Below are 25,683 nucleotides of genomic sequence, written 5' to 3'. Positions count from 1 at the left end.
AATTCTTCCGCAAATTGTAATAAAATGAACTTGTACGATTAACTTATAGTGTTTTTGATCTCTGCAGATGAAACTATTTATGCTGTAGTGGGGAAAGTTGAGAAAGTTAGTCGTTAACTCTTTGCAAGACGTTGAGGTTGTCTTAGAGAAGTTTTTGCAGTGTATACAGTCAGCATTATAAATTCCTAAAGAAATCTTATCACAACTTCTTAATTTTAGAACTTATCTCGTGATAAGAAATTTGGCAAAATCTTTTTTTTCGTTACGTGAATGGTGATTAGTTGAAAATGGATCGTTGGGTGAATCGTGTGGCTGTTGTGACGGGCGCAAGTGCCGGGATTGGCGCACAAATTGCCAAGGATCTCGCTAATGCGGGAATGGTGGTTGTAGCCTTGGCCAGGAGGGTGGAAAGAGTGGAGAATTTGAAGAAGGAACTCCCCGAGGCGGTGCAAAAACACTTTTACCCTGTTAAGTGTGATGTAATGAATGAAGAGGAAATTATTGAGACTTTCTCGTGGATCAAGAAGACTCTGGGAGGGATTGATGTGCTCATCAACAATGCTGGGATTGGGACTTCTGCTGTTAAGCTCGTTGATGCTGGAAATTCTGATATAATGCGGAATACAGTGAACACGAACCTCATGGGAGTCTTTTATTGTACTCGCGAAGCCTATCAGTCGATGCGAGAACGTTCCTTTCATGGGCACATCATCAACATCAACAGTGTCCTGGGGCATGGTATCCCTGTTGTCCCTACAGAATACGGTTACATGAACTTCAACATCTACCCAGCAACCAAATACGGCGTCACTGCACTCACTGAATCCTTCAGACAAGACTTTATTAATGAGAAATCTGGTATAAAGATCACGAGCATCAGCCCCGGTACTGTTCAAACGGAAATTACTCCGGATTACAGTGCGGAAAGTCTCAAAAACATTCCACATCTTATGCCAGTAGACATCTCAAACGCTGTTCTTTACACCCTCGGCACCCCACCCAATGTGAACATCAAGGAACTCGTCATCTCTCCAACAGAATCCCTTTATTAACATTCTCCCTAAATCACAATTTTTTCCCCTTTTTTGGTGAAAGGTTTTTATTAAAAAAGAAAGAGAATTCAATTGATTGATCGAATAAAAAGTGAGAGAAAAATAAAATTCCAATGTGAGTTTTTTTATCGATTGAAATGCTAATTTCTTGCGCTGTGCAATTGCGCTAATTGTCCGCCTACATCGTGTAATCACTGAGATATGCCTGTGATTAAATTCAATCCCAATCTTCCCTAACAGACAGACAATTGTGAATTATCGTGAGAATGCACCAGACGGTATATAAAGGTTGCGATAATCAAGCGTTGGGATTTAGTTTAGTTCAATGCCTAGGAGAAAAATCTCCTGTTGTGGGAATAGTGCACCAAAAATGGAACGCTGGGAGAATCGTGTGGCCGTTGTGACGGGTGCTAGTTCCGGAATTGGGGCACAAATAGCCAAAGATCTCGCAAAGGCAGGAATGGTGGTTATTGGCCTGGCAAGACGTGTTGAACGCTTGGATGAGGTGCGAAGTACCCTACCTGAGCATCAGAGGCTACGTTTTCACGGAATAAAGTGCGATGTTATGGATGATGATGAGGTGGCCAAGACATTTTCGCGTATTGCGGAGAAATTTGGTGGGATTGATGTACTCGTGAATAATGCCGGTGTGTACGATCCCTCAATGAAGCTCTTCCAAGAGGGGAATTCATCGAAAATCAGTGAAACAATCAACACCAACATCACAGGCTTCATCTCGTGCACGCGTGAAGCATTCAAATCCATGAAGAAGCGCTCCTTCCCTGGGCATATAATCAACATGAATAGCATCTCTGGGCATCACGTATCTAATCTCCCCACGGATTACTACTTTAACGTCTACGCAGCCACAAAACACGCCATCACCGCTCTCACGGAAACAGAACGGCAGGAATTTGCAAAGGAACGTCTTGGGATTAAAGTTTCCAGCATTAGCCCAGGGATCGTTCAAACGGCACTCTCACCGCACTTCAGCAAGGAAGCTCTGCGAGATTTTCCCCATCTCTTCCCCCAAGATGTTTCCCAGGCCGTTCTCTATGTTCTCGGCACCCCAGCACACGTTCAAATCCAGGAGCTAACGATTAAACCCATTAGAGTGAATTCTTAATTGATGGCATTAAAGTTTATTATCTCTCTTGTTAATTACCTTAATGGTCTTTAGTTATTTTCTCTATGATTTAAAAAAATATATTGTTATGTGAAAATTGAAACTAAAAAGTGCGGTAATCTATTTTCTAGGATTTCCAGTGAATTTTGTGCTATTATTTTGTAGTGTAAGCAAAATATATAAAATACGTTAATTAACTGAATTTATTTTCTTTGCTGCAAACTTTCCAATGAAACATGAATGAAACTTTTTCTAAAGGCGCGAATTTGAAAGTTGGATAGTAAAACTCAAATGACTCTTTCTTTATTGGTTAAAAATCATTCTGTGAGCTGCCCCAGAATCTTAGCAAAGATAGAAAAGCAACTCACCAATATTTTTCTCTTCGTATTCACTTAACGGATTTTCCTTTGAACTTCCGAAAAAACTCTCTTCTCATCGTTGATCCCATTTGGATTTCCTTGATCTTCCGGGATTCAGGTTAGTTTGCGTCCTTTCCGAACTAGTCGGTGTATTGAGGATCTTTTCAAGCTTTTTCTCCTCCTTTATCATCATCTTTCGCCTCTTCCTGAGACTGGGAATGTCCTTCAAATCATCAAAAAAAATTTTTTCCATCTCAGCAAGAGCATCCATTGGATGTTGCAATTTTACATTCTTCTCATCAGTTCTAAAAATGATTTAAAATTAATTTTGACTAAAAAAAATGATTTTTATTTATTTAAATACAAACTTGAAAAAATCCTCAATCTTCTCATTGATTACTGCCAAACGATCACGGAAGGATTGTGTGTCAGGAAGTGAAGAATTTTGGCGGAATTTAAAGAAGAGATCCTGCTCTTCCTCTGTGAGACCAGCTTTCTGCAATTCAGACCTCTGAACATCTTTCTCAAGTAGTTCTTTGAATTCTCTGAGGGTTGAAAGCCCTCCTTTGGAAGAAGAAGCTCCTGGACAGAGCAGAGATTTTGTGTATTTTTTCTCCTTTGATAATTCATCATGAAGCTCAAGTTTCTCTTCCTCATGAATCTCCGTAAAATTCTCAATGTCTTCCATGATTCACCTTTAAATGTGAATAAAAGGGCAAAAAAGAAATCCAAATGAGCGAAATTATGCTGGGAAAATCACGTGAAATTGCAAGTGATAAAGTGTGTTTGAGCACAAATGGCATAATTGCAGTGCGCAGGAAAATTGCGCGCCAATGAGGATGGAAGAGAAGAAGAAAATAGGAGAAAAAAGAACGATCAAATGGTTGGTGGAAGAAGATAAAAAAGAAATGATACGAGCACGAAGGAGAAGCAGTGAAAACGATCTTTGTCGTATAAGAGCACAAGTTATATAGGTAAGGATAGACAATTTGTGGGAATTGTGATTATTTTGATTAACATTCAAGCTTTAACAATGTAACGCATCTTTGGGGTTTTTTTTAACCCTTTCAGAACCTTTACTTTATTCATTTGAATTGTAGCTGAATAAATAAAGAAACCACAAAATAAAGCACGAGAAAAAAAGGACTAAAAACGAAATTAAAGCTTTTTCCTTAAGACTTTTACTTTCAAGAGCTTTCGGCCTAGGTCTAGATCCTTTCCAGAAGCTGCAGATGAACGTTTTTTATCAGAACTTTGAAAAGCATATTCTACTGTTCTTCTGATAAGGATTTCATTCAAAATCTGCCAAATTAATTAGTCATTCACAGTCAGCAATGAAAATCCGAAAACGTGTCGAAAGCTTTGGAAAAAATATCGAACATTTGATTACAGTCGTGATCGTGCAGTAGGACCGTCGTCAAAAAAAGTTCTCCGCGGTAAAACAGCTGCAGAATGAGGAATTTCGCCTTCGCAGTGGGACAATTAGTACTATTGGAAAGGTAGGATACCAATTGTCCTACTACGAAGGCAAAATTCCTCATTTTGAAGCCGTTATACCGCGGAGAAGTTTTTTGACGATGGTCCTACTGCACGATCACGACTGTATTAAATAATTTTTGAATAAAAAGAACTGCCAAGTTCAGCTTGAGCAATTTTCACTTTAAATCCAATTTAAACAATTAGAGAAATGTTAAGCATAAAAGTAACTCCTCAAGTAGAATTCAATAGCTGCCACCCCTTGTGGAAGCACCGTGCGGGTAAAAACGATCCAAATTCTCAAGACTTGTGGCTTGCTCTGCCTTTTCTTGCCAAACCAGTCACCATCGAGCTGTTGTTGAACGTACAACACTTTTCGTCCCGTGATCATCCCGTGCAAAGAGCGTCTCCGGGCACACAGAGTTCTCTTCTTTTTTTTTGTGTATTTTCCCCTCAATACATCCCGCTGAATTCCTCGCGAAGCGCATTTTTCGGTATTAAACCCACAAGAGAAGAAATCCCGCATTTTGGCATTGGTGCGACCCATCTTCGTTTTTTTTCTCTTCATCTTCAATTCTTGTGCTGCGCTCCCGAGTTCCCAATTAAGGCGCGCACGTAGCAATTAAAAAGTTGTTTCCTGTGACAAAGATCGAGTGGTTGCGGTATTGTTTCATTTATGATTTGTGGTGTGACAAAGAGTGCAGAAAAGACTGAGAAAAGAAGCACAAAGTGGTGAAGATCGGGAACGACACGAAAAAAAAAACATGAAATCCACCGTGGACTAGAAGATCGCTGCGCAACAGCATCCGGAGATATTGTGTGACCACGCAGTGCACAAGGGAGCTATACGGGAAGCTTTTTATGAATTCACCTACGAGGGGAGCTTCTTCGTTGCTAATTAATTGCTTTGAAGAGAAGAAAATTTGACCAATCTCGTAAGTGTTGAGATGATTCTCTCCTCCATGTCGTTTCGCACATTTCCCTCAACTTAACTCGTGAGAAGCGAGAAGTTGGTGCAAAAAAAATTCGCACAAAACTCGGTGATTTTTATCACATAAAAGAGACTTGCTGAAAATACGAACGCGCGAACACCATCGCGAAAGAGTGCTGGAGAAGGAAAAGAATAAATACAAAAAAGAAAAGAGAAATGATCACCAGCAGAAAATATTATAAATAGCTACTTTGCCAATTCCTCGCACCTCCACGCTGTCCTCCCCATTTTGGTTCTACCATTAATTCCTTATTAACTCTCTCACATCTCCTCTCGTATATAATATTTATTTTTAGCGCAAATTGTGCGCGGGAGCGTGCAATTGTAGGAAGTTCTTTTTTTTTCATTTATTTATTTATTTTTGGTTTTGTACCTCTAATGGTGCTATTGCGCTCCTCCAGGTGAATATTTCACGATTTGCGCTCCCACGTTTTTTATATTACATATTTTGTCTCTTCGCCCCGAGAAGATTTGCCCAAAAGAAAATAGAAAAGAAAGATTTGTTGGAATAAAAAAGAGAAGCCCACAATCTTGGGCAAATGAACATCACACCGCAGAACGTAGACCGATTGTCGTCAACATGAGACTCCGCGATGTGTTGTGTTTCGCTTCTTATAGCAGACACTCGTCTTGCTTTTTAACATCTTCCATCTGTATATTAAAATAACTAAAATGATCGCACACTGATCATGTCGCGATGTCATCAAATTCAATCTCTCTGTCGGCTCTTATTCTTTTTTTTTTTTTTGTTCAATTTTGAATGTGTCTGCGCTGTGTTTAACGTGATCTTTTGGCATGATCGTAGGGTGATCTTTTGGGATCGTAGAATGTTTTTTAATGCGATCGTTGAGTGTTATTTTGCGATCGTAAAGTGATCTTTTGCGATCGCAGGACGTTTTATTGCGATCTTTATAAGATTTTCAAACTTACACAGATTTATTTCGTTTTTAACAAATCTTGAGGCGAAAAGGACGTTTTAAGTGATCTTAAGAAAGATTTCTAAGTCCGGAATTTGTGGTATTGATATTTTATGAGATCTATGGTATGGCTGAAGTCATTTGTGATTTTTTAAATAAAGGGCTTCATTCTTTATTAACAGAGAGAATTAATTGAAAAACAATCTTTTAAGATTTTAGAAAATCTATATAAAAAAAAACAAAAACCGCAAAAGATTAAATATTATATAAAAAATTAAAAGAAGTTAAAAAAAAACACGAAAACACGAATAATTAAAGAAAATGCAGAGAAATAAGGGAAGTGTAAAAACTAATTAAAAAAATTAAATAAAAATGCGGAAACTCTAAAACTCTAAATTTTTTTTTGAAAGTCTTACTTAAAATTGGAACTTTGTTAGGTCCTTAAAATAACTCAAAAAGACTCTTAAAATCCTAAATATGATCACGTGCTAATTAAGGAGTCCTTTAGAGGTAAAAACTAAATCTTAATCTTTGGTTTAAATTTGTTTCCCTAAAAAAGGGCATTTCAATCGTGAAAATTTTACCTCCTCACTATAAAACCCAAAGTGTTCAAAAGGAACACAAAATACCATAAATCATGCGCATATAAGAAGATGAATTCTGGAGAAAAAGTAACTTCCTGAAGATGCCAATTGTGCGATCTTCATTGTCACAAATGATTGTTACAAAAGGTTTGTGTAGAGAGGATGTTTCAGGAGCACGAGGAAGCTATTTTTGGGAAGAAAGTCCTCAAGCATTGAAATGAGGAGTATTATTTTGCACAATTTACACAGCTGTCCTCAAACAACTCATACCTAATATTTATTGGACAAACACCCCATAGTGTGTCTCTTGTTGAGTCTCATCCAATATTTCACATCATCTCTTTTGTCCATCTTCAGTCATTCCTGATGGGAAGATCAATACCAAGGTATGCAGACAGCAAGATGAAGTGAAAAAAAAGAGGCGATGAAAAAAACAACATTGAAGAAAAAGTGAGAAATGATGGACATTCGGTGCGAGAAGCTCTTTAGCACAGCGAGGTATGGATGGATGGATGAGGGCAGAAGCTGTACAATGGGAGAAGAGAAGACAAATCATACCGAGACCATCTCCTTTTCACGCCCAAAACACACATATGTACAACAAATTTCCCTCTAAAAACGAGTGGCAAAGTGTCTATTGTCATTAATTATGTTCAACAAGGGTATTAAGACATCTCCTCCATGCATCTGGCGGACCCCGGTGTAGCGGTCGAAGGGGGAAGAAAAAGCCAAGAAGAGCGTATAGAAATAACATTGTGTGTGGATGCGATCGTAAGAAAAATACACCAAGAAACGACAAAATAGAGAAGAAAAAAAAAACACCACAAAATGATGAGGATTGAAGATCTTTACGAGAGTTAAATTAAAAAGAGAACACGATATGAAATCAAGCGCGAGATTCAGTTGAGGAAAAAATAAAGAATCTATCATAGAAAATTATGTGAGAATGGGAACACCTGTTGTTGATTTGCCCTTATAATCCCGCGCGATGTGAGATCATAAAAAAGGCATATTGATGTGTTATGTTTGGTGTGAAGAACAAGATTGACTTATAGGAGAGACCAATGTTGCGAGAAGAGGATTGCCTGCCCCCTGATGTGCTCCCAACATTGATCATTCAGGAAACGTGCTCTTTGCCTCTCAAAACACATCACCATTTAGAGAAAAATAGATATATGTATAATGCCCCTAACGATTTTACAATATGGAGAGAACCATAAAATATCATAAATATTTCCTGCCTTTTTACACACATTGATTGACTGGAAAATGTGATCATGTCTTCACCTCTTAGCTGAGGAGCTATTTTTGGTTTCACACTTCTAATGTAAACATTTTGTGGCTTCTTGATGTCTCTATTTAGTAGTTATGGGTGTAATACCAAAGACTTGATGTCAGTTAAATCTTTTCTTAAATATGCATGATCAATTGATTTTTGTGCCGTGATCTTGGCGATGATCATTGAGATTTATATTTTAGAATAAAATTTTTCGCAAATTTTAAATATAGTTTTGATCACAATTAAGAAAAAGATTAGTTCAATTGCGATTTTGATCAGTAAGAACAGGAGATCGATGCAGTCTCCTTTGTAAAAGAAGGTCCTTACGTTGCTCTATAACGAAAGTTCTTCACCTATTACTTCTGATGATTACATCAGGACGAATTCCAACAACGTTTTCTTAGCTAAAAGATTTTTTTTTTAAGAACTGTTAGATGTAAGCCTAGAGGATCTCAGTGATCCTCACATAGAACTATTTCTCAGAACCTTCCTTAAAATAGTTTTCTTAAGTCGATAATTTTTATTTAAAGTTAGCAAGTTAACGAGACTTAGAGAATCAATTTGTCTTATAAGGAGAAGGAACTACTAAAATAATTTTATTTGTAAAACAAGAAAAAATCATTTTATAAATTAAAAATCTTTTTTTTTTAAATTTATCAAAAAATGCTTTTAAAAATAAAAATGTCTTTAAAACTGTTTTATAAAATTTTCCTATCGAACAAAAAATTCCACCAATGTGCACCTTCTTGTTTTCCGTGATCTTTAACCCTGCAGCAAGTGTATGTGGATCACCTGTAGCACACCTCTCGATCTTTTCTGCTCACACAAAACACACGACATGTGAGAACATCCAAGTTGGGATAAAAAGGCTACACGTCGTTTCTTCTCTCTATATTGGTTTCTGCCTTTTACCTCCATCTTCCATGCATCATTCTTTTGCCATCTTTTTTTTTCTTGCAAAATGCACCTAATCACTTCTCACTTGCTTTTTTGTGGTGTGGCTGCCTCCTGGCTTTAAATTTAAAGTTCTCCACCTCATTTTTTATTAGCGTGATTACCATTTTTCCCAACAAGCTCCTCATGGCACACACGGATGGTGTGTGAAAGGAACACGATAGTGGAGACGAAGTAAAAGGTGTAAATTTAATGCTCTGCACAAAATCACTCACAATGCAGATGATCCTTCAACCGAATGGAGATCTTTTTTTTTTTTTCTTTGCTTTCCTTTTATTCCCTTTTGAGATCGTTAGTGTGTTCTAGTTGAGTTCTAAGTGGATTCTTTTTCTTTTTTTGTTTAGTGTTTTTTACGTGTTTGTCCATCAGGTTAAGTTTTGCATTTATAATGGATATAAAGATTGAGAATTTTTGATGATTTTTTGCCCATTGAAAATTAATCACCCTGTTGTGTTTGATTTTCTCAAATTTCTACACAATCTTCAACAACATTTGGAACATATAATAAGACCAAGTTACTACACTATGCAACATTATTTTTAATTTTAAGGTCTCTTTGTTGACTAAAAAATTTATTTAGTCCAAAATTACAAAAAAAAGGTTTAAAATTAAATAAAAATAACGTCAATCGTTAAAAAAGAGACGTCAAACGTTTATTCATAAATGTCAAACGTTGAAGCAGAAAATCGAAACATTTAAATAGAAACGTTTAAAGTAGAAACATCAAAGTTAGAAAAAAGATCAAATGTTAAAGCAGAAACATGAAACGTTCATACATAACATGAGAAACATTAAAGCAAAAACGTCAAACGTTAGAAAAGAGACGTCAAGCGTAAAAATTTGTCCAATAGATTGTCAAAAGGCACCAACTCAAATGCAAAAATCACATTAATATGATTTGTTAATTTCAATCTTCAAATATATATGAATTCTTTACTCTTTTGAGAAATGAGAATAAAAACCTAAAAAATTGCACAAACAAAATTTGTCGCATAGTTCATATTAATTATGTTGCAGTGAAAACTGAAACCACATCGTCTCCATGGCTAATTCATTCTTATGTACTTCTTCATTGCAGTTTAACTTGGCAAAATGCCGGATCTCTGGCAAAACATCTGTCTCCACATCCTACTGACTTGCCCTATATTCGTGAATGTCTGGTCGCGGCACGATCACTTGTACATGGGGCTCGATCATCGACACCACCATCACTTGCACTTTGAGAAGGACAATGATCTCTCGCTGTGGATCAATGAGATGCAAGTGAAGATGTTTAGTGGTTAGTCTCTTTGCTTTTTTCTGTGCCTTTTAGCAATTATTTTTTCTTTAATGAATCTTTCTCAATTTTTTATTCTAATTATTTTCTTTTCTCTCTCTCTTGCGTACAAAAGGGTTCTCAATGAAAATATTTGCAATTGATAATGGTAAGGTATCACCCCATATAAAGGATCCCAATTTCAATATCTACCTTCCAACAATACCGAGTGAAGTAAGTTATGTGAATTTTACATGGAAATCCGGTGCCAAAAAATATGATTATCATTTCGATAGATTGCAATCATTAGATGAAAATATTCTTAAGCCACCCACAATATCAATTAAGACAAAGGGGCGTGTCCCACGAAACCCTAAAGGTAAGCTCCTTCGCAAGCTATTGAAGCTCAAAGAAAATTCAATAAAATATTTTTCTTTCTTTATTCTTTGCAGAATTTAGTGTTTTATTGCCATGCTCGGGTAATGTATCGGGTATTGCAATGTTCAGCATTGGTTTGCTCATACAGACACGCAAGGGTAAACCCCTGCCCGGTACCCCCCTTAGGCTCACCCTCAAGAAGGAGTGCGCCCATAGAGGTGTGTATGACAGAGCTTCTCTAACGGCTTCGCAAGGTAGTGTATTGCTTCCAAAATCGACGAATCATTCATCTTTTTATTATAATTTAACATTTATTTATGGGTTTTTGTTCTCCATCCTCTCATTATTCTCTGAAAAAAAAAAGGAAATTGCGCAGGAAGAAATCTTTTTTTTATAAAAATAATTTCCTCTATTTGATTTAATTTTTTTGAACATTTTGATCGGAAAGATACGTGCGCAATTTTCTTTTTTACATGTGCTTTTCTTAACCTGCTGGCCGCCAAGACCTTGGAGCTTCCGTAGAGCGCCAAGGTGGGGTCGTTGAACGACCCCAAGAAGGAAGTCGATTTTCTCATAAACTATAAAACCGGGAACTGTCGGGTCACTACCTTTAGACTCCTTATATAGTCCTCTTGCCCCTTGCATCACAAATTCGCCACCCGGAAACACGCAGAAGAAGATATTAGGGAAAAACATTTTTCACACTTTCTTCGTGAGAAATTTGCCACGAAGTTGACCGCAACTGCTATTTTTTTTCACTGCTTCCCCACATTCCCCTCACTTCCCGCACCGTGATAAATGGCAATATTTCTCGAATATTCTTTATTGTTTTGCACATTTATATGCTTCTAATTATGATTTATGTTGTTTATGTTACTTATTCGCGATAATTCTGACACTGAGACGGTAAAGTGAGAAAGTAAACACAACCCTTCAACCCCCTTCAACCATATGATTCATGATGTGACTAACTTCATTCTGAGAAATTTTCCGCAGCATGGCCGTTACACCAATTTTTGAATTCCCTTCTTCTACATTTTCCTTAATAACTTTTCTTGTGGTGGACGGATTGCGCTGAAATTTTTACACAACCTCCTCAGATAACCAAAGAACTTATTTCCAAAAGATGGGAATGGTATCTTTTATATTTATTAAGTTATAGCACGAAATATAGGGCTGGGGTCGTTCAACGACCCCGCTTGGCGGCCTAGAGGTTAAGAAGATCAGACAGAAGGGGTGTTTATCTGCCAAATATTTTGAGTGTTTTCGCAAATAATTCGAAGATAGGTGAATAATCACAATATGTATTTCGTAAGATCTATATATTCTCATTTTCAGCTAAAATTTAGTATTTCGGCTTGAATTTAGTACTTTTTGGGCTTAAATTTAGTACTCTTTCCAATTGAATTCAGAACATTCTCAGCTTGAATTTACTACGTTTTTGGCTAGAATTTAGAATGTTTTCTGCTATAATTTAGTACTTTTAATTATTGAATTTACTTCTTAAGATTGAAGTTTCAATAAATACTAAAATCTAGCCGAAGTAATAGATTGAAGCCGAAAAAGTTCTAAATTCTAGCCAAAAACATAGTAAATTCTAGCCGAAAACGTAGTAAATTCTAGCTGAAAAGTATACTGAATTCAATAGGGGGCTGTGTGGATGTCGAAATGACGTCCGGCCCTGAAGTTTTTAAAAAGAAGAAGAAGAAGAAGAATTCAATAGGAAAAGTACTAAATTTAACCCTATAAAGTACTAAATTGAATTTTTCTTCTTTGTCTAGAATTTAGTACTCTAGGCTTTTGCTCTTCAGTCTCTACCAATTTAAGACTAAAAAACAGAAATGTTTGTCTTCTTATTATTTTGATTTCTTTAGCGAATCATCCGAATAATCGGAATAATTTCATTAAGATAAACACCCCTTGGGTTATTCAAAAAATCTGCGGAAAGTTGCTTATTCGATTTTGTGTGGATTTCTTTATTCGTGGAAAATTTGTATAAAATAAAAGAAAATAAATCTTAAAATAGATTTTCCATTCTCCTCTGCAATAAACTGGGTAATAAATAAATCCATCAAGATTTGCACAAAAATACACAGAATGACGTCAGTATTATGTATTTTTGACTCTTTCAACGTATGAAGCATTCGCGCTAATGCTTCATTGATGATTTTTGAAAAAAAAAAATGATTAGAAAGGTTTTTCATTGATTTCTTATTATTTATTTAATCTCACACTTTCCTAAATTATTTCCAAGAATGAATGATTTTTTTCCTAAGACAATGTATAAGCTCCTTTAATTAAAAATCTCTAACAACAAAAATTCAAACAGATTTTGCGAATAACCCTGCTTGCATCATCAAATAAGAACTTTTTCCCTCCTTGTGCTCATTAAATTGCTTCTTTTTACCACATTTCTCACTCTCTGTGTGCTTCTAACTTTGAGCTTCAGCAAAATGACACAAAAAAGCCAACAGGCTTTATTCCTTTGACTAAAAAAAAAAAAAATTTCGAGACATTCCTTAAAATTAAAAAAAATATATAGGTCCAGATCCTGAATGTGATAAGAAGTGCGCAAATAACGGATGGTGCAATCACGAAAAGATCTGCCAATGCCCAGAAGGCTACATGGGTCAGTACTGCACGCAAGCATTGTGCTACCCACAGTGCCAGAATGGGGGCAATTGCACGGCACCTGCCGTCTGTTCGTGCCCTAAAGGATACCAGGGACGTCACTGCGAAGGAGGTAGGAAGTTGAGAGAAATCAAAAAAGATTTCTTTTTATTAGAACAGAGACTTTATTAGACTAGAAAATGGGAATATGTACAAAAAAAGACTGCGGAAGCTCCTTTTTTGTTAAACCTTCTTGGAGATCGCAATGGCTGCTTTACAGCCAAGTTTAATTGCTTCTGTAAGAGCACGATAGAAGGGCGCCTGTTCTGCCCCACAATCAATCCCTGTGTCGTGATGCTCTTGTTCCTCATCGCGGAATTTTGTAATTGTAGCCAAGAGCTCTTGATCCACCTTGGGATCCGCCATCAGCTGTCGCAGTTGATCATTGTAGTGATCAACAATCACAGTCTCAACGGCCACAGTACACGCCATGGCGGCTTTCTCCCCCAGGAGGGCTGTTCCTGCGCCCAAAGCGAATCCTGCTACATTCCAAAAGGGCGTCATTACTGTAGGGCGTACGCGGTATTCATTAATCAGCACCTCAAACTTCCTTCTGTGCTCTTTCTCCTGATCCCACATGTGCTGAATTGTGGGGCCCATCTTTGAATTTCCTGCAAAAAGGAAAATCCTTCACTGAGAATTTTATTCAGGGAATTTGCAAGAGAAACTCTTTTACCCAAAACAGCCATTTGACCAGCATAAATACGATCAGCTCCCAATTCCCCAGCATGATCAACACGAATTATTTCATCAATCATGGGTGTTGGCCTCTTGTGGAGCCACCGCCTGGACACAATCACTGGCACCCTCACTCTCGACATTGCACTGAAATTATTCATTGACGCCTCTCATTTAATTTCAGGTATCTGTACGGAAAAGTGCCTAAATGGCGGGAAGTGCGTCCAGAAGGACAAATGCGAATGCCCCAAAGGATATCTGGGGCTTCGCTGTGAGATCTGTAAGTCTTCCGGAAGCTCCTTCTCTCTTATTTCCCTCCACAATTTCCCTTCCTTTTCATTTCAGCTAAATGCACCATCCCGTGCCAGAATAATGGAAAATGCATTGGGCCCAACAAGTGTCGCTGCCCACCGGGAATCTCCGGGGAGCACTGCGAAGTTGGCCGGAGACAGAGATCAACGTGCAAGAAGCCCTGCAAGAAGGGTGTGTGCATGCCTGACCACAAATGCCTCTGCTTTGAGGGGTGGTTTGGTAAATTCTGTGCCCGCAGAGAGAAGCATACGCGCCCCAATTACCACAGCAGCACCCTCAGGAAGAAGCGGTGAAGATGGTATTGACTGCTCATCTCTCTCTCAAGAAAAAAAACCCTCCAATTTCTCAACGCATGCCCCCAGAACTTGGGATCTCCTTCTGTGTCTCGTCTCAAGACCTCCCATTGAATTCGTTTTTATACTCTATCTCTAATGTGATAATAAATTTACTTAAAAAAAAAAGAGAGAAAACTCACCTGATGCGGATTATTTAGCTTAATGAAAATGTGAGGTTAGAACAAGATTTTCCTAATTTCTTGGAGTTTTTCCACAAGGATTCAACCAGGGATCACTGCGAGGATACTTCTTGGAGGTATTTGAGACAATTTTAATCAATAAAATTACTTTTCTTTTGAGAAAATGATGAAAATTGCTGCTGCTCCAACTTTTTGTTTTCTATTTTGCCAGCTAACCCGTCAGACACAATAACTTTATTTCCTTTATTTTACATTCGCGTTTGTGATTTGTAAGAAGATGAAATTAAATTGAAAACTTTGAAAAATCATTTTCATTCTTTTTTCTTACAATAAATTGCAAAAAATAACTTTTTTATCATTAAATTGAAAGATTTTCTTTTGAGAAATAAAAAAAGCAAGAAAATAGGCAAAAAATAAGTAAATGTCTGGTCAGCTGGGTTGTCTCCTTGAATTTCTTGGCGCTCGCGGAATTCCGGGACTTTTTCCGGGAAGATTTTCAGCAGAGTCCAAGAAAAAGCATGGAAAATGAATGAAATGCAAAGGATTAAGCATTAATGTGGAATTTATTTTCCCAATTGATTATCAACAATGTATTTATAGAGATCCGTATTGATTTTCCGCAACTGCCGGATGTAGTACTCGTGCTTTTGAGCATCGCCCATGCTGTTGGCATCACTTACGGTGTGCTGGGACGTCGAGGCGGCATTCTGAGTGGCTACCGCATCCTCGGGGGGAGCCTCCACGTCGATTGTGAGCTCCTCAAATTTCTCCACTGTCTCCATCATGCGCTGGAAGGTGCCCGTGGCCAGCTGGTGCTCCACCTCCTCGTCGAACATCGTGAAGGGCGTGAGGGTGAAGAAAGCATTGGTCACGGCGGCCTTGTGGGAGATAATCCGAATGAGTTGCTTGGTGGGAATGTGCCACACGCACACATTGGTGTCCTCACCGCCGGACAGTAGGTTTACACCGTCCAAGCTGATGGACAGGCACGTCACGGAGCCCGTGTGCCCCATGAACACACTCCGGACATCATTGGAATCCATGTGGATTTCCCGCGATCGCGGTGGGGCCATTAGTTTCACCTCGTAGATGGAACCCTCGGCTGTGCCAACGCACGCCCGGGATTCCGCCTTGTCCACCGTGATGGCTGTCAGGGATTCCTGGAATACGAGATCCATCACGAGGGTCCCACTGGAGAAATCATAGACTTTGCATGTCCTATCGGTGGAGACGGAATAGATGAGTGTGCCCGCCGTGCCAACGCCCACGTGGACATCCTGGACTGGAAGCGAGTGGTGTGTGAATTTGTACAGCGGCTCAATTGTCACGCTGCGGTCGAGATCGACGCATCGTGCCAACGTCCACACGAGTATCATCCCATCCTGGCCCGCTGTGACGAAATGCGACCCATTCTGGTGGAATTTTATCACCGTAATAGCCTGAAAGTGACGCCCCACCGACGTCACCATCTTCCCCGTGGGGAAGTGCCACACATAGACGACCTCTGCCACCGCCGCGACGACGAAGCACCCATCGGGTGACACCGCGAGCGCTGACACGCATCCCGGCGTCACGAAACGCTTATTCTTCACCTGCTCCTGGCTATTGATGGGCCAGATGTGCAGCAGGGGCTTCTGCGCGTCCGCCGTGATGAGGAATTTACTCTCAACGAGTGACACGCACCGCGGGTTCACGGCCCCACCGCCGCGGTACACTGTGAGGTGATTCCCTGTTTTAGCATCCCACACGCAGCACGTGAACATCGCACCACTCAAATCACACGTTATTGCAATCTCCACGGACTTATTCATTTCCGTCCTAACTAATTTTCTCAACCACAGCAATTTTTTCTATTGATATGAAAGATTATTTCACGTGGGGCAAAATGTAAACAATGCCCCGTCTGCAGGGCTGCCACTTTTCTCTCTCTCTCACATAACCCAACTCTTGTGAAAATATTTTTTATTTATTTGACACATTAAATATTTAAATTTTTATGTTAATTTTTTTTAAGTAGAAAATTTCAGCTAATTTTATTGTAACAATTATTCTAGTTCTAAAACTAATCCGACTAATCCCTTATTTTATTTCGTTCCAATAATATAATTTACTAAGCTTACCAACACTGATAAAAAATTAATCTCAGTTGGTAATAGCGAGGTAATAGCACAATAATAAGTTTGTCATTGGTCCGGCCGGGTTTTGGATATGCGATTCGTCAGCTGATCAATCTCTTGCCGTAAACTTCTCACACAACACTTATTGTGCGATAAGCGCTGATTCAGGCGACGGAATTTTTTTTTATTCGCTCTGTGTTTTTTTTCCTCCGCAATTTTCCCATTTCCACCTAAATCCCCGAGTATACAAAGTCTGTTATTCATGTTATCTAAAAGTTAAAGTTCCCTTGTAGAGGCTCCCAAGTGTGGAAATTAAGTTAGTCATCCGTTTGAGTGTTTTGTTGTTGCCCCAATTTGTGAGGAGAAGAAGAAAGTTATGTGGAGCCCAACACATATCCAGGTGACAGGTAAGGAATGCAGAAATCTCCGTTAATTTACCCCTTTGGGGCTTCGGGAATCCACCTTAGGGTACCCGTTAATCCCCGCAAAAGCATCTGTGTGACATCTGAGGTCAGCGGAAGAGGAAAAATTGCGAAATTTCTGCTTGATAAAATGCTGCTAAAACAACAATGAAGACGAATGGCCGTGAATTTAGCAAATAATCAATCTCTGTGGGATTATTTTCGTCGCAAGAATAAATCACTGGCTCGCCGCGCGAGAAAGCCAGATAGGCCACAATCTGGAGATGCCCCATCTCGGTTTCTTTCCACTGCCGAGCAAACGGTACAGATCACGGCTACGAAGAAAGAAGACGAAGAAAATCAATTGGAGACGTTGATTTTTATTGACGGTAAAGTGGCCGTAATTTTGGGATGAAAAAAAAATTAACGGGGCATCTTGTGGCGCCTCTAAGAGTGGCCCAGCCGGGGCTACGCAATGTACACACAGAGAGGTGGGCGCGATAAAACAATACCGAGTTTATAGAGAAGAAAAGGCATTGTCGAGTGGTGAGTCATCGCACGTTCTGCTGTGAGCTCGCCACCAGAGAGTTTTCCGGAAGGTGAGGCTCCCACGGTATGGGAAAGCCACGAGCCATTCTTCTCTTGCACACGGCGAAAATGCTTGTTTTCCGGTGAGGAACACCGCGCAAAAGTCCCCGCGAACAATGATCCACGGAGCCCCCATAGCAAAGCAATAAAAATCTCCCTCAAACGCACAAAGTTTCTCATGGAGAGCATAATTTTTTTTCATTATATTTTATTATTAAATTGCATTTTTACACGATCATTAATTAGCATGTCTGACGTGCGCACGTTCATGTGGCGGAAAAAATCTATGTGTGATTACAATGAAGAAAAAAGAATAGAGAGAAACTGCTTTGGGGGCTTTGTAGGAAGAATTTATTGGAGAAGGGGATTGAAGGAGGAACAGAAAGGACAAAGATTTTTTTTTTTAATATTCTCCTCTTTGATATTCATGAAAAGGAAATAAAAGGATCTTCCCACCTGGCGAAGCTGCAACGTCTCAATTTTCTAAACAAATATCATGTATGAAGGGATATAGGGGAAAATGTTCTAAAAATGACCTTTCATTTGATTAAAAACCGAAGAACATTTATTCTTTTTAAGAAATAAAACTTCTTTGTATTTTTTCACAGCCTCAATCTATTGAGAATTTTTAAAGAGATCGTATTGAAAATTTAATTTTCTTACGTATTAAAAGAATGTTTAACACGTTAAAAGTCTAGTATTATACACGAAAGTATTTTTTACACATCGTGTAATAAATAATTATTTCTTCAGAAAATTCTTTTTGGAATTCAATAATTTATTTATTTATTAGACTAATAAAGGAGCTACCATTATGCCTGATAACTTCTTTTTTTTTTGCAAATTACTTGTTTCATTTACAATTTTCCATAAACTCACTTGAAACAAGCTTAAAAAATGAATACAAAGCTCCAAGCAATATAATCATAAGTCGAATTTTCTTTGAATGACCCTTTTAATTGTTTTTTTTTTCATTTTTTTTTGCAAAAAAAACATTCTTTGTATTTTCCAAAGGGTGGCGGTAGGTCAATCGGTTAACGCCCCGATTTGATCATACCCAATATCGCTACGAAGCGGGTTCGATTCCCTGCTGGGTAGATTTTCTACCTTTCCTTGGCCAAGCGTTTCCTAATACCGGTTTCCTTCCCATTCCTCTCTTTCGCACAAAAAATGTGTGCACAGAGCAGTGCACACACACAAAAAATAAAATTACGCAAAAATCAATCACACAAAATCAAAGTGGGGATTCAATAGAACCCCACTCCACACAAAAACTGCGGGCGATATGAATAAAAGCCCCATAAAATCCAAACCCTTTACCCTTTACCTTGTATTTCCCAATACAATAATGTCTTTAATATTAAAATTATTGAAAAATTATAAGATTTATTAAATATTTTCGTGCCTGATGAATGGAAAACTTTGTCCGAGAAGTCAGAACATTTTTTAAAAATTCTAATAATGAAAGGAATTTATGCAACTACATATGAAGGATGATTCTCTATCGCAGAACAATTTTAACCCATCTCATCTTGTAGGGAAACATAAAAAATAGAAGAATCGCGAGAGAAACTCCCCAATATCCACTGGGATCACATAGAAAAGTGCAGTGAAAGTACAGTCCGGGAAAACATAACCTCAATTTTGGAACACCATTGAAATGAATAGGAAGACCTTTATTGTGTTCGACCAGCGTGGCATCGGGACCTCTTGAGCTTCTTTATAACCTTCCCAACCTTTCCTGCCTACCCGGATGAAGATTTGAATGATTTTTGCTTCACTTCTGTCTTTCCGGACTTCCCGTCGTTGAGTTTTTTTTTCTTCTTGGAGTGCGACTCAACGACGGGAAGTCCGGAAAGACAGAAGTGAAGCAAAAATCATTCAAATCTTCATCCGGGTAGGCAGGAAAGGTTATAAAGAAGCTCAAGAGGTCCCGATGCTACGCTGGTCGAACACAATAAAGGTCTTCCTATTCATTTCAATGGTGTTCCAAAATTGAGGTTATGTTTTCCCGGACTGTACTTTCACTGCACTTTTCGATGTGATCCCAGTGGATATTGGGGAGTTTCTCTCGCGATTCTTCTATTTTTTATGTTCCCCTACAAGATGAGATGGGTTAAAATTGTTCTGCGATAGAGGATCATCCTTCATATGTCGTTGCATAAACTCCTTTAAATATATTTTTGGCGTGTAAAATTGTCAAAAAACCTCCAAAATTAACTTTAATTCTTCAATTAAATCCATTTTCATCCACTAGAGGGCTATGAGTTAAATAGAAAATCACCCAGAGCCATCTAGTTTCAAAATAATCTTCACTAAAAATTCCCTCGCAAAAAGTAAATTTTATTGAACAAACAATAATTCTCTTGTGAATTTCTGATTCGGACAATGACCTGACTGTCGTTGAGATATTTTACTACTTGACCCACTTATGTTACACGATGTAATAATAAATAATTCCCTTCTCTCAAAACTCTCAAGACATGCATTTCTATTGAAAATTTACAACAAAACAAAATATTCTTGTAGTACGAAGTAGAATTTGAGAGATTCTAAAGAGGCGTCACGAGAACATTTTGTGCTTAAAAAAAATGTGCTTCGGTGGCAAATGGTTGGTGCAAAAGGTCAAGTTAAAATTAAATTTGTCGCTTTGCTTTCTTTGCGTGTGTTTGTCTGTGTCTCTCTCTCTTTTCATTGAAGAGGAAAATCCGCGCGTAAACTGTACAAAAGGCAAAATAAATCATTTAATTTTTTTTGTGCAATCATTCGATTGATTGTTGCAATTTATATGGAGGCATTTTGTGCATTCTGAGAGTGCACACAAACTTTCACTGCAATAAAAGAGCAAAAAAACGTTTGAAGATGAAGAGCTCTGCTCTCTATTCTTAAGAAATAAAATTGTGAATGAAATTTAAATGAATAAGAAGAAGAATCTGATAAGCTTCCTGATTGGCTGAGAAATTCGGGCAAAGCACTCTCATTGGTTGCTTTGTCTCCACTGGTGGAGTTTCAGTGCAAGGATAATTTGAACAGAGAGAATTCTCTCTCTCTCTACCTCTCTCTGATATAATCAAATAATCTTTCGCAAAAGTCGCAAGCTTTTAAATAAAAACAGAGAGAGAAAAAAATGCAGAATTTCGCAAAAAAAAACTCTTCGTCTCGCGGCGTGTGCTGCTTTTTTAATGACTCTCCACGCTATGTTTTGTCACACTGATGATGATATAATTTTCTATGTGAATTGAGGGGGTAATTATGAGGAATGCCGTGTGCTTGCGACTCCCCCGAAATTGCCCCAAATTCTGTGAATAAAAAAAAATCAATTTCGCTGGTAATTAATTAGTCATGGTATTTTGGTCAGGAATCCCATGCTGCCAGCGATAAATTTTATATTGAAAGAAATTCCAAAAAATCTTATCGGTTTTTGTTTGTATTACAGTGCTTAAGGCGCGGGGTTTACTGATAAAGGGGAAGAATGGGACAAATAATTGCTTTGTGACCATTGCACTTGGCAAGGATAAATACCAGACTTCCGTGAAGGATAAAGCAGAGAATAATGTTGACTGGCATGAGGAATGTGAGCTGTAAGTTTGCGGATAAATTTCTTTTTTTTTTCGTAAATTATTAGAAAGCTAAAAATTTAATTTCTTTGTGCCCGTTTTAAGGGCAATCCCGGATAAGGGAAATCGTGCCGAGTTGATCCTCACGTGTCTTCATCGGAATAATTTTGGGATTGATGAATTTCTGGGGCAAGTAACGCTGCCACTGAATGAGATGGGTGTGTATGAGAGGCCACGTTCGAAATGGCACAAATTGGCATCAAAGCCGGGCAAGGAGAATAAAAAGGATCGCGGAGAGTTGGAGGTACGAATCTCATTTACAGTCAAAGCGGGTTCTTTGACGGATCTCAGCAAGAAGGAGAAGCACAAATCCTCCCTGGGGCAGATGGCATCAAATGTGGGGGGAAGCCTTCTCAGCTTGGGGACGCTGGAGAAGCGCAAGGGCCTGAAGAATTTTGCCAAATCCTTGGGATCCAAAGTGCACTTGAGTGGGAAGAAGAAGAAGGACAAACAAGCAGATTCAGACTCAATGTCCGGAAGTTTTTCGAGCATTGGCACCCCGGGGAGTGGGCAATTTCAGCAGCGTCGTGGTCAAACGATGGGTGATGCTGATCCCGGGGTGATTAGTGAGGATGAGGATGAGTTTACATTTGAGAATTTGTCACACAAAAGCTCGGGAAGTTCGTTGAACATAAAAACCTATACGGGGGCAAATGTGCAACGTACAGATAGCTTAAAGACCAGCAGTCCCGTGAGTGCAAAGAGCCAGCCGCGTGTTGAGACACCACCAGGGGAGGTTTTCCTCAATGTTCCACTCGATGCCAATACGAAATCAATGACACTTCCAGCTAAGCCCCCACGGGGTGTTGAGACGCCGCCCAAGAAGGATGAGTGGGAGGAGAAGCTGTATGGGAAATACAAGGAGAGTGGTAGTACGGATTCGCTGAAGAGACGCTCATGGGATCCCACAAATCGTGTCCCGCTCACGCAGATAAGCACAGAAGAGGCAAAGGAGCAAAAAGTGGAGGAAGTTGCCACAGCTCCGTCTTCGCCGGCCTTCATGGAGAAGTCCACGAAGGCAAAGAGCGAACCGAAGCCCCGACCACTGCCCAGGAGCAACACGATGGAGGCAATTAATGAGAAGAGTGCAGCAGAGAATGGGACCACGAAGACAAAGGGAGAGAATAAATTCACAAAGAAACTCAAATACTTCCGGCGGGAATTCTCAAGTGGCCACCGTGGGGATGAGGATAAGCTGAAAGGGCAGCAATTCAGCGAGAGGATCATCATTGGGCATGAGAATGAAATACTCCGCAATAGAGATGCAATAAATTCCAGTGAAGTCTCCAAGGAAGTCCTGCAGAAGTACGATGGCAAATCCAAAGAGGTTAGTCTTATTTTATTTTATCTATTTTTTAAATATAATTAATGAGAAGGATTTAAAAATTAAAAGAAAATCTTTAATACTTTGAAAAGAAGTAGGGGAAACTGGGGTAATTCGGTGAATTTTTGGGAGATAATTTTTCCTGAGTTCCATGGAAATATTTGAGATTTCCCATGGCGACTATCTTATAGGAAATTTTCCGGGCTACAACTTGGTCTCAGACGATTTTTCTCTATCTCAACGGGAAAATGCTTTTTCAGGCCATTTTTCAAACCCTTCCACATTTGCCTATTCCAAAAATCCTGGGGTAAAACGGTTAATTGCGTTTTTTGTTCGTTAATCTTAATTTAATGAAATTATTTTAGCAAGGCACTACAATATCTATTGAGAATGAGAGATTTGTGTACCAATTAAAACTTTTTTTTATTAAAAAAATACAAAAAATTAAAAAAACGTTAAATTTAAGAAATTGTCTTTTTTATTTTTTTTTAGTTTATAAAAATTGGTAATAGTAAGTGATTAAACATCCCAAATTGTATATAATAATTATACTAATTAAGGGAAATTATTTTTTCAAAAATTTAAAAAGTTATTTTAAAATAACACCAAATTCACCATTTTGCCCCAAGCGGTACTTTTTACTATCAGTGTTTTACGGGAAAACTCGGAAAATTTTTTCGGAAAATTCAGTTTAGATTCGTGTTTAGCAATAGTTACTCTGTCTAAAAATGCATTTGGATCTAAAATATTGCAGAGAATTTCGCCAAAACTGAATTTGTAGTTGAGTGGTCAGAGTAACTTTGAGGTTCGAAAAATTTGTTTTTCAAATAAAAGCCAAAATATTGGATCAATTATTATGAAACTTTCTAGGTTTAGGCAGGGGTAGGAAGTGCAACTACTGACGAAATTAGACAGATTAGCTCTCACTGCTTCTTGAGATATTAATTTTTATTTTTTTTTTTTCAAATTCACCATTTTACCCCAGTTACCCCTATAATACTCCGAAAATGTGGTTTTACGCTACGTGTGTAACATAAGTAAAAAGTACGGTAGAAAAATTTTACCCGGCTGGTCTTGAAATTATTTACATCCTTATTTTAACTAGTTTAATTTGTTTTTCTTGACTAATTTTATTTTTTTACGATTTTGTGAAACACTTTTCTATTTCTTTCGTCTTTTCTGGAAGAGTTTTTAATATTCCACATTAAGAAAACTTTAAGATTTCTTTAAATATTTGTCAGCCGGGTAAATGTCAAATGAGAACTATCGGGCAATTTATTACAGCGCGTATAAAAATAAATTTTGTTACAAAGAAAATCTTTTTCATTCAAATCTTTTTTATTTCTTCCTTTTCCGACGAAATAAAAATAAATAAATTTCTTTTTAGAATGATAAAATCCTAAAAGTTTATTTTTGGATACAAAAAGTTCCTTTTTAGGAGTTCTTATCGCTTCCAAAAAAAAAAAGAAAACTAACAAAAAAAAATGGGAATTTTGTTAACGTAATTTCGTTTATTTATTTCTTATCATGACGTTGACTTGAGTGCTTGCTTTTCTTATCACAGCTTCGGTATCTCATGGCTCATTTTGTTGTTGTTGTTGTTGTTAATGTAAATTGCAGGAAATGATGAATTATGCCCATCACTTGGAGAATGAGGTGAAACACCAGAAGCAACGGGTAAAGGAATTGGAGGACTACCTGGATAATTTGCTGTTGCGCGTTATGGAGACACAGCCGAAGATTCTGCAGAATCCCTACATTAAAATTGGTCCCACTAAGAGGTGAGTAAGTGAAGTCAATTATTAGTTTATTTGGCATTTGAGTCATTTGCTCAAAAGTCAGATAAAACTGTTTAATTCTTTTTAATTTCTTTTTCAATGTCTTTGCAGTGGGTGAATAACTCAGCACGATGTTTATTTTTTATTCCACTATTACTATTTTTTTTAAATTTCTAAAGAAAGCAATTGTAAACGCGTTAGATTTTAAGTATAATGAAAAAAAAACGGCGGCTAAAGTAAAGTAAAAAAAAACCGTGGGTGCCTTAAAAATGCTCCCTCAAAGAATCACTAAAGAGCTAATTTTTTAATCCTATATTGGGAGATGAAAACAAAACATTTGAGATAATCGGAGAAATTATTTACTATCTATTATATATATTTTTATACACAAATCTTATATACAAAGAAAATGATCGCTCTGCGAAGTAAAAAAAAAATATGGAAAAGTCAATAGAAGAAATAGCCAGCAAGATCAATATCTTGAATCCGAGGGATTTTTTCTGTTATATACTGTGTTTTCTATATATATTTATCAACTACATAATTGATGTTAATTAAAACGTTTTTTCCTCTTTTTTTATTAAGTCAGACAAACGCAGTTTCTATTTATTAACGTTAGACGAGAAGTAGAAGAAATAAAAGAAAACGAATGAGATAACCACGGCGATGGGTTGATAAATTATTGATAACTTTTTAATCAAAGTGATAAATAAAAGAGTTCTTAAATCAAGAAAGAGAGCGTTTTTTTTGCAATTATAAAGAGCCGGAGAAGTCAAAGAGAAGATAAAGTGGAGTTTATGAAAGCTTTTGCATTTGAAATTCTGAATAATTTATTTTTAATTCCAAAATTATAATGATTTATTTAAACATTTTAAAATTTTTAATTTAGAGGAAATTTATCGTAACAAAAACGGAGAATTTTGAACAAAAATCAAATTTTCAGTTAATTTTTCTTTGCGCGTTTTCTTGGACGCCCAGCCTGTGAAGTGGATAGGGTACTGCTGGAATGGGACTCCCTGGATCGATTTCTTGTCCTAGATCTTGTTCTAAAAGCAATCGGCTCAAAGTCCTCCGGAAGGAGATTTTGTATTTTTTTCTTTGGTTCCCTCTTCCTTTTTCTTCCCTTCCTTTCTTCCTTCTTTGGTGCTTCATTCCTTGGATCGTTTCCTTGATGAAGTTGATCTTCCATTTGATGAGTTGTTTCAGTAACCTCCCGAGTTGCAGCAGGGTCTTGAGCAGAGTTTTCTTCAGCCTCCATATTTGCCTTTAGCTTGGAAATTAGTTTTAGTAAATTGGGAAAATTCGAAGACATTGGGCGTTAGGAAAAACTTTAAATGAAAATGTTTTTTGTT

The 25,683-nt window shown here is 37.8% G+C and overlaps 7 protein-coding genes across 10 annotated transcripts in view; 4 read left to right on the top strand and 3 right to left on the bottom strand.

Moving 5' to 3' along the window:
- LOC129788711 (mucin-5AC) overlaps positions 1–25,683 on the bottom strand; it is a 1,053,002-nt gene that overhangs the window by 699,486 nt on the left and 327,833 nt on the right. The gene's annotated exons all lie outside the window — the stretch shown is intronic.
- Positions 288–2,375, top strand: LOC129788777 (farnesol dehydrogenase-like). The gene has a single exon (XM_055825112.1). The coding sequence runs from the start codon at positions 288–290 to the stop codon at positions 1,050–1,052; it is 765 nt and encodes a 254-aa protein (XP_055681087.1). The 3' UTR covers positions 1,053–2,375.
- LOC129788781 (farnesol dehydrogenase-like) lies at positions 1,378–2,375 on the top strand. Its single transcript, XM_055825115.1, has one exon. The coding sequence runs from the start codon at positions 1,378–1,380 to the stop codon at positions 2,176–2,178; it is 801 nt and encodes a 266-aa protein (XP_055681090.1). The 3' UTR covers positions 2,179–2,375.
- On the bottom strand, positions 2,364–14,749 carry LOC129788794 (5-demethoxyubiquinone hydroxylase, mitochondrial). 2 transcript variants are annotated; one of them, XM_055825132.1, is made up of 3 exons: positions 14,507–14,749; positions 2,906–3,232; positions 2,364–2,842 (listed from the first exon to the last, which is right to left on the bottom strand). In XM_055825132.1, the coding sequence occupies exons 2-3, from the start codon at positions 3,223–3,225 to the stop codon at positions 2,611–2,613; spliced, it is 552 nt and encodes a 183-aa protein (XP_055681107.1). In that variant the 5' UTR covers positions 3,226–3,232; positions 14,507–14,749; the 3' UTR covers positions 2,364–2,610. The 2 variants fall into 2 exon arrangements, with proteins under 2 accessions (XP_055681107.1, XP_055681106.1); XM_055825131.1 differs by lacking the exons at positions 2,364–2,842; positions 2,906–3,232 and adding exons at positions 13,143–13,652; positions 13,718–13,866 and having other exon boundaries at positions 14,507–14,742.
- LOC129788756 (protein shifted-like) lies at positions 4,278–14,515 on the top strand. 2 transcript variants are annotated; one of them, XM_055825082.1, is made up of 7 exons: positions 4,278–4,948; positions 9,817–10,017; positions 10,130–10,372; positions 10,446–10,589; positions 12,914–13,114; positions 13,904–13,999; positions 14,065–14,515. In XM_055825082.1, exons 2-7 carry the CDS (start codon positions 9,831–9,833, stop codon positions 14,322–14,324), a joined length of 1,131 nt encoding a protein of 376 aa, XP_055681057.1. In that variant the 5' UTR covers positions 4,278–4,948; positions 9,817–9,830; the 3' UTR covers positions 14,325–14,515. The 2 variants fall into 2 exon arrangements, with proteins under 2 accessions (XP_055681057.1, XP_055681056.1); XM_055825081.1 differs by having other exon boundaries at positions 10,446–10,625; positions 14,065–14,514.
- Positions 15,051–16,447, bottom strand: LOC129788751 (WD repeat-containing protein 18). The gene has a single exon (XM_055825074.1). It carries the CDS (start codon positions 16,315–16,317, stop codon positions 15,070–15,072), a length of 1,248 nt encoding a protein of 415 aa, XP_055681049.1. The 5' UTR covers positions 16,318–16,447; the 3' UTR covers positions 15,051–15,069.
- LOC129788733 (rab11 family-interacting protein 2) lies at positions 16,748–25,065 on the top strand. 2 transcript variants are annotated; one of them, XM_055825049.1, is made up of 5 exons: positions 16,748–17,030; positions 21,049–21,193; positions 21,275–22,556; positions 24,174–24,334; positions 24,443–25,065. In XM_055825049.1, the coding sequence occupies exons 1-5, from the start codon at positions 17,000–17,002 to the stop codon at positions 24,447–24,449; spliced, it is 1,626 nt and encodes a 541-aa protein (XP_055681024.1). In that variant the 5' UTR covers positions 16,748–16,999; the 3' UTR covers positions 24,450–25,065. The 2 variants fall into 2 exon arrangements, with proteins under 2 accessions (XP_055681024.1, XP_055681025.1); XM_055825050.1 differs by having other exon boundaries at positions 16,769–17,030; positions 24,174–24,338.

The sequence above is a fragment of the Lutzomyia longipalpis genome, chromosome 2 (genome assembly GCF_024334085.1).
Source record: "Lutzomyia longipalpis isolate SR_M1_2022 chromosome 2, ASM2433408v1".
Lineage (NCBI taxonomy): Eukaryota > Metazoa > Arthropoda > Insecta > Diptera > Psychodidae > Lutzomyia > Lutzomyia longipalpis.
This window is presented reverse-complemented; position numbering and strand designations above follow the sequence as displayed.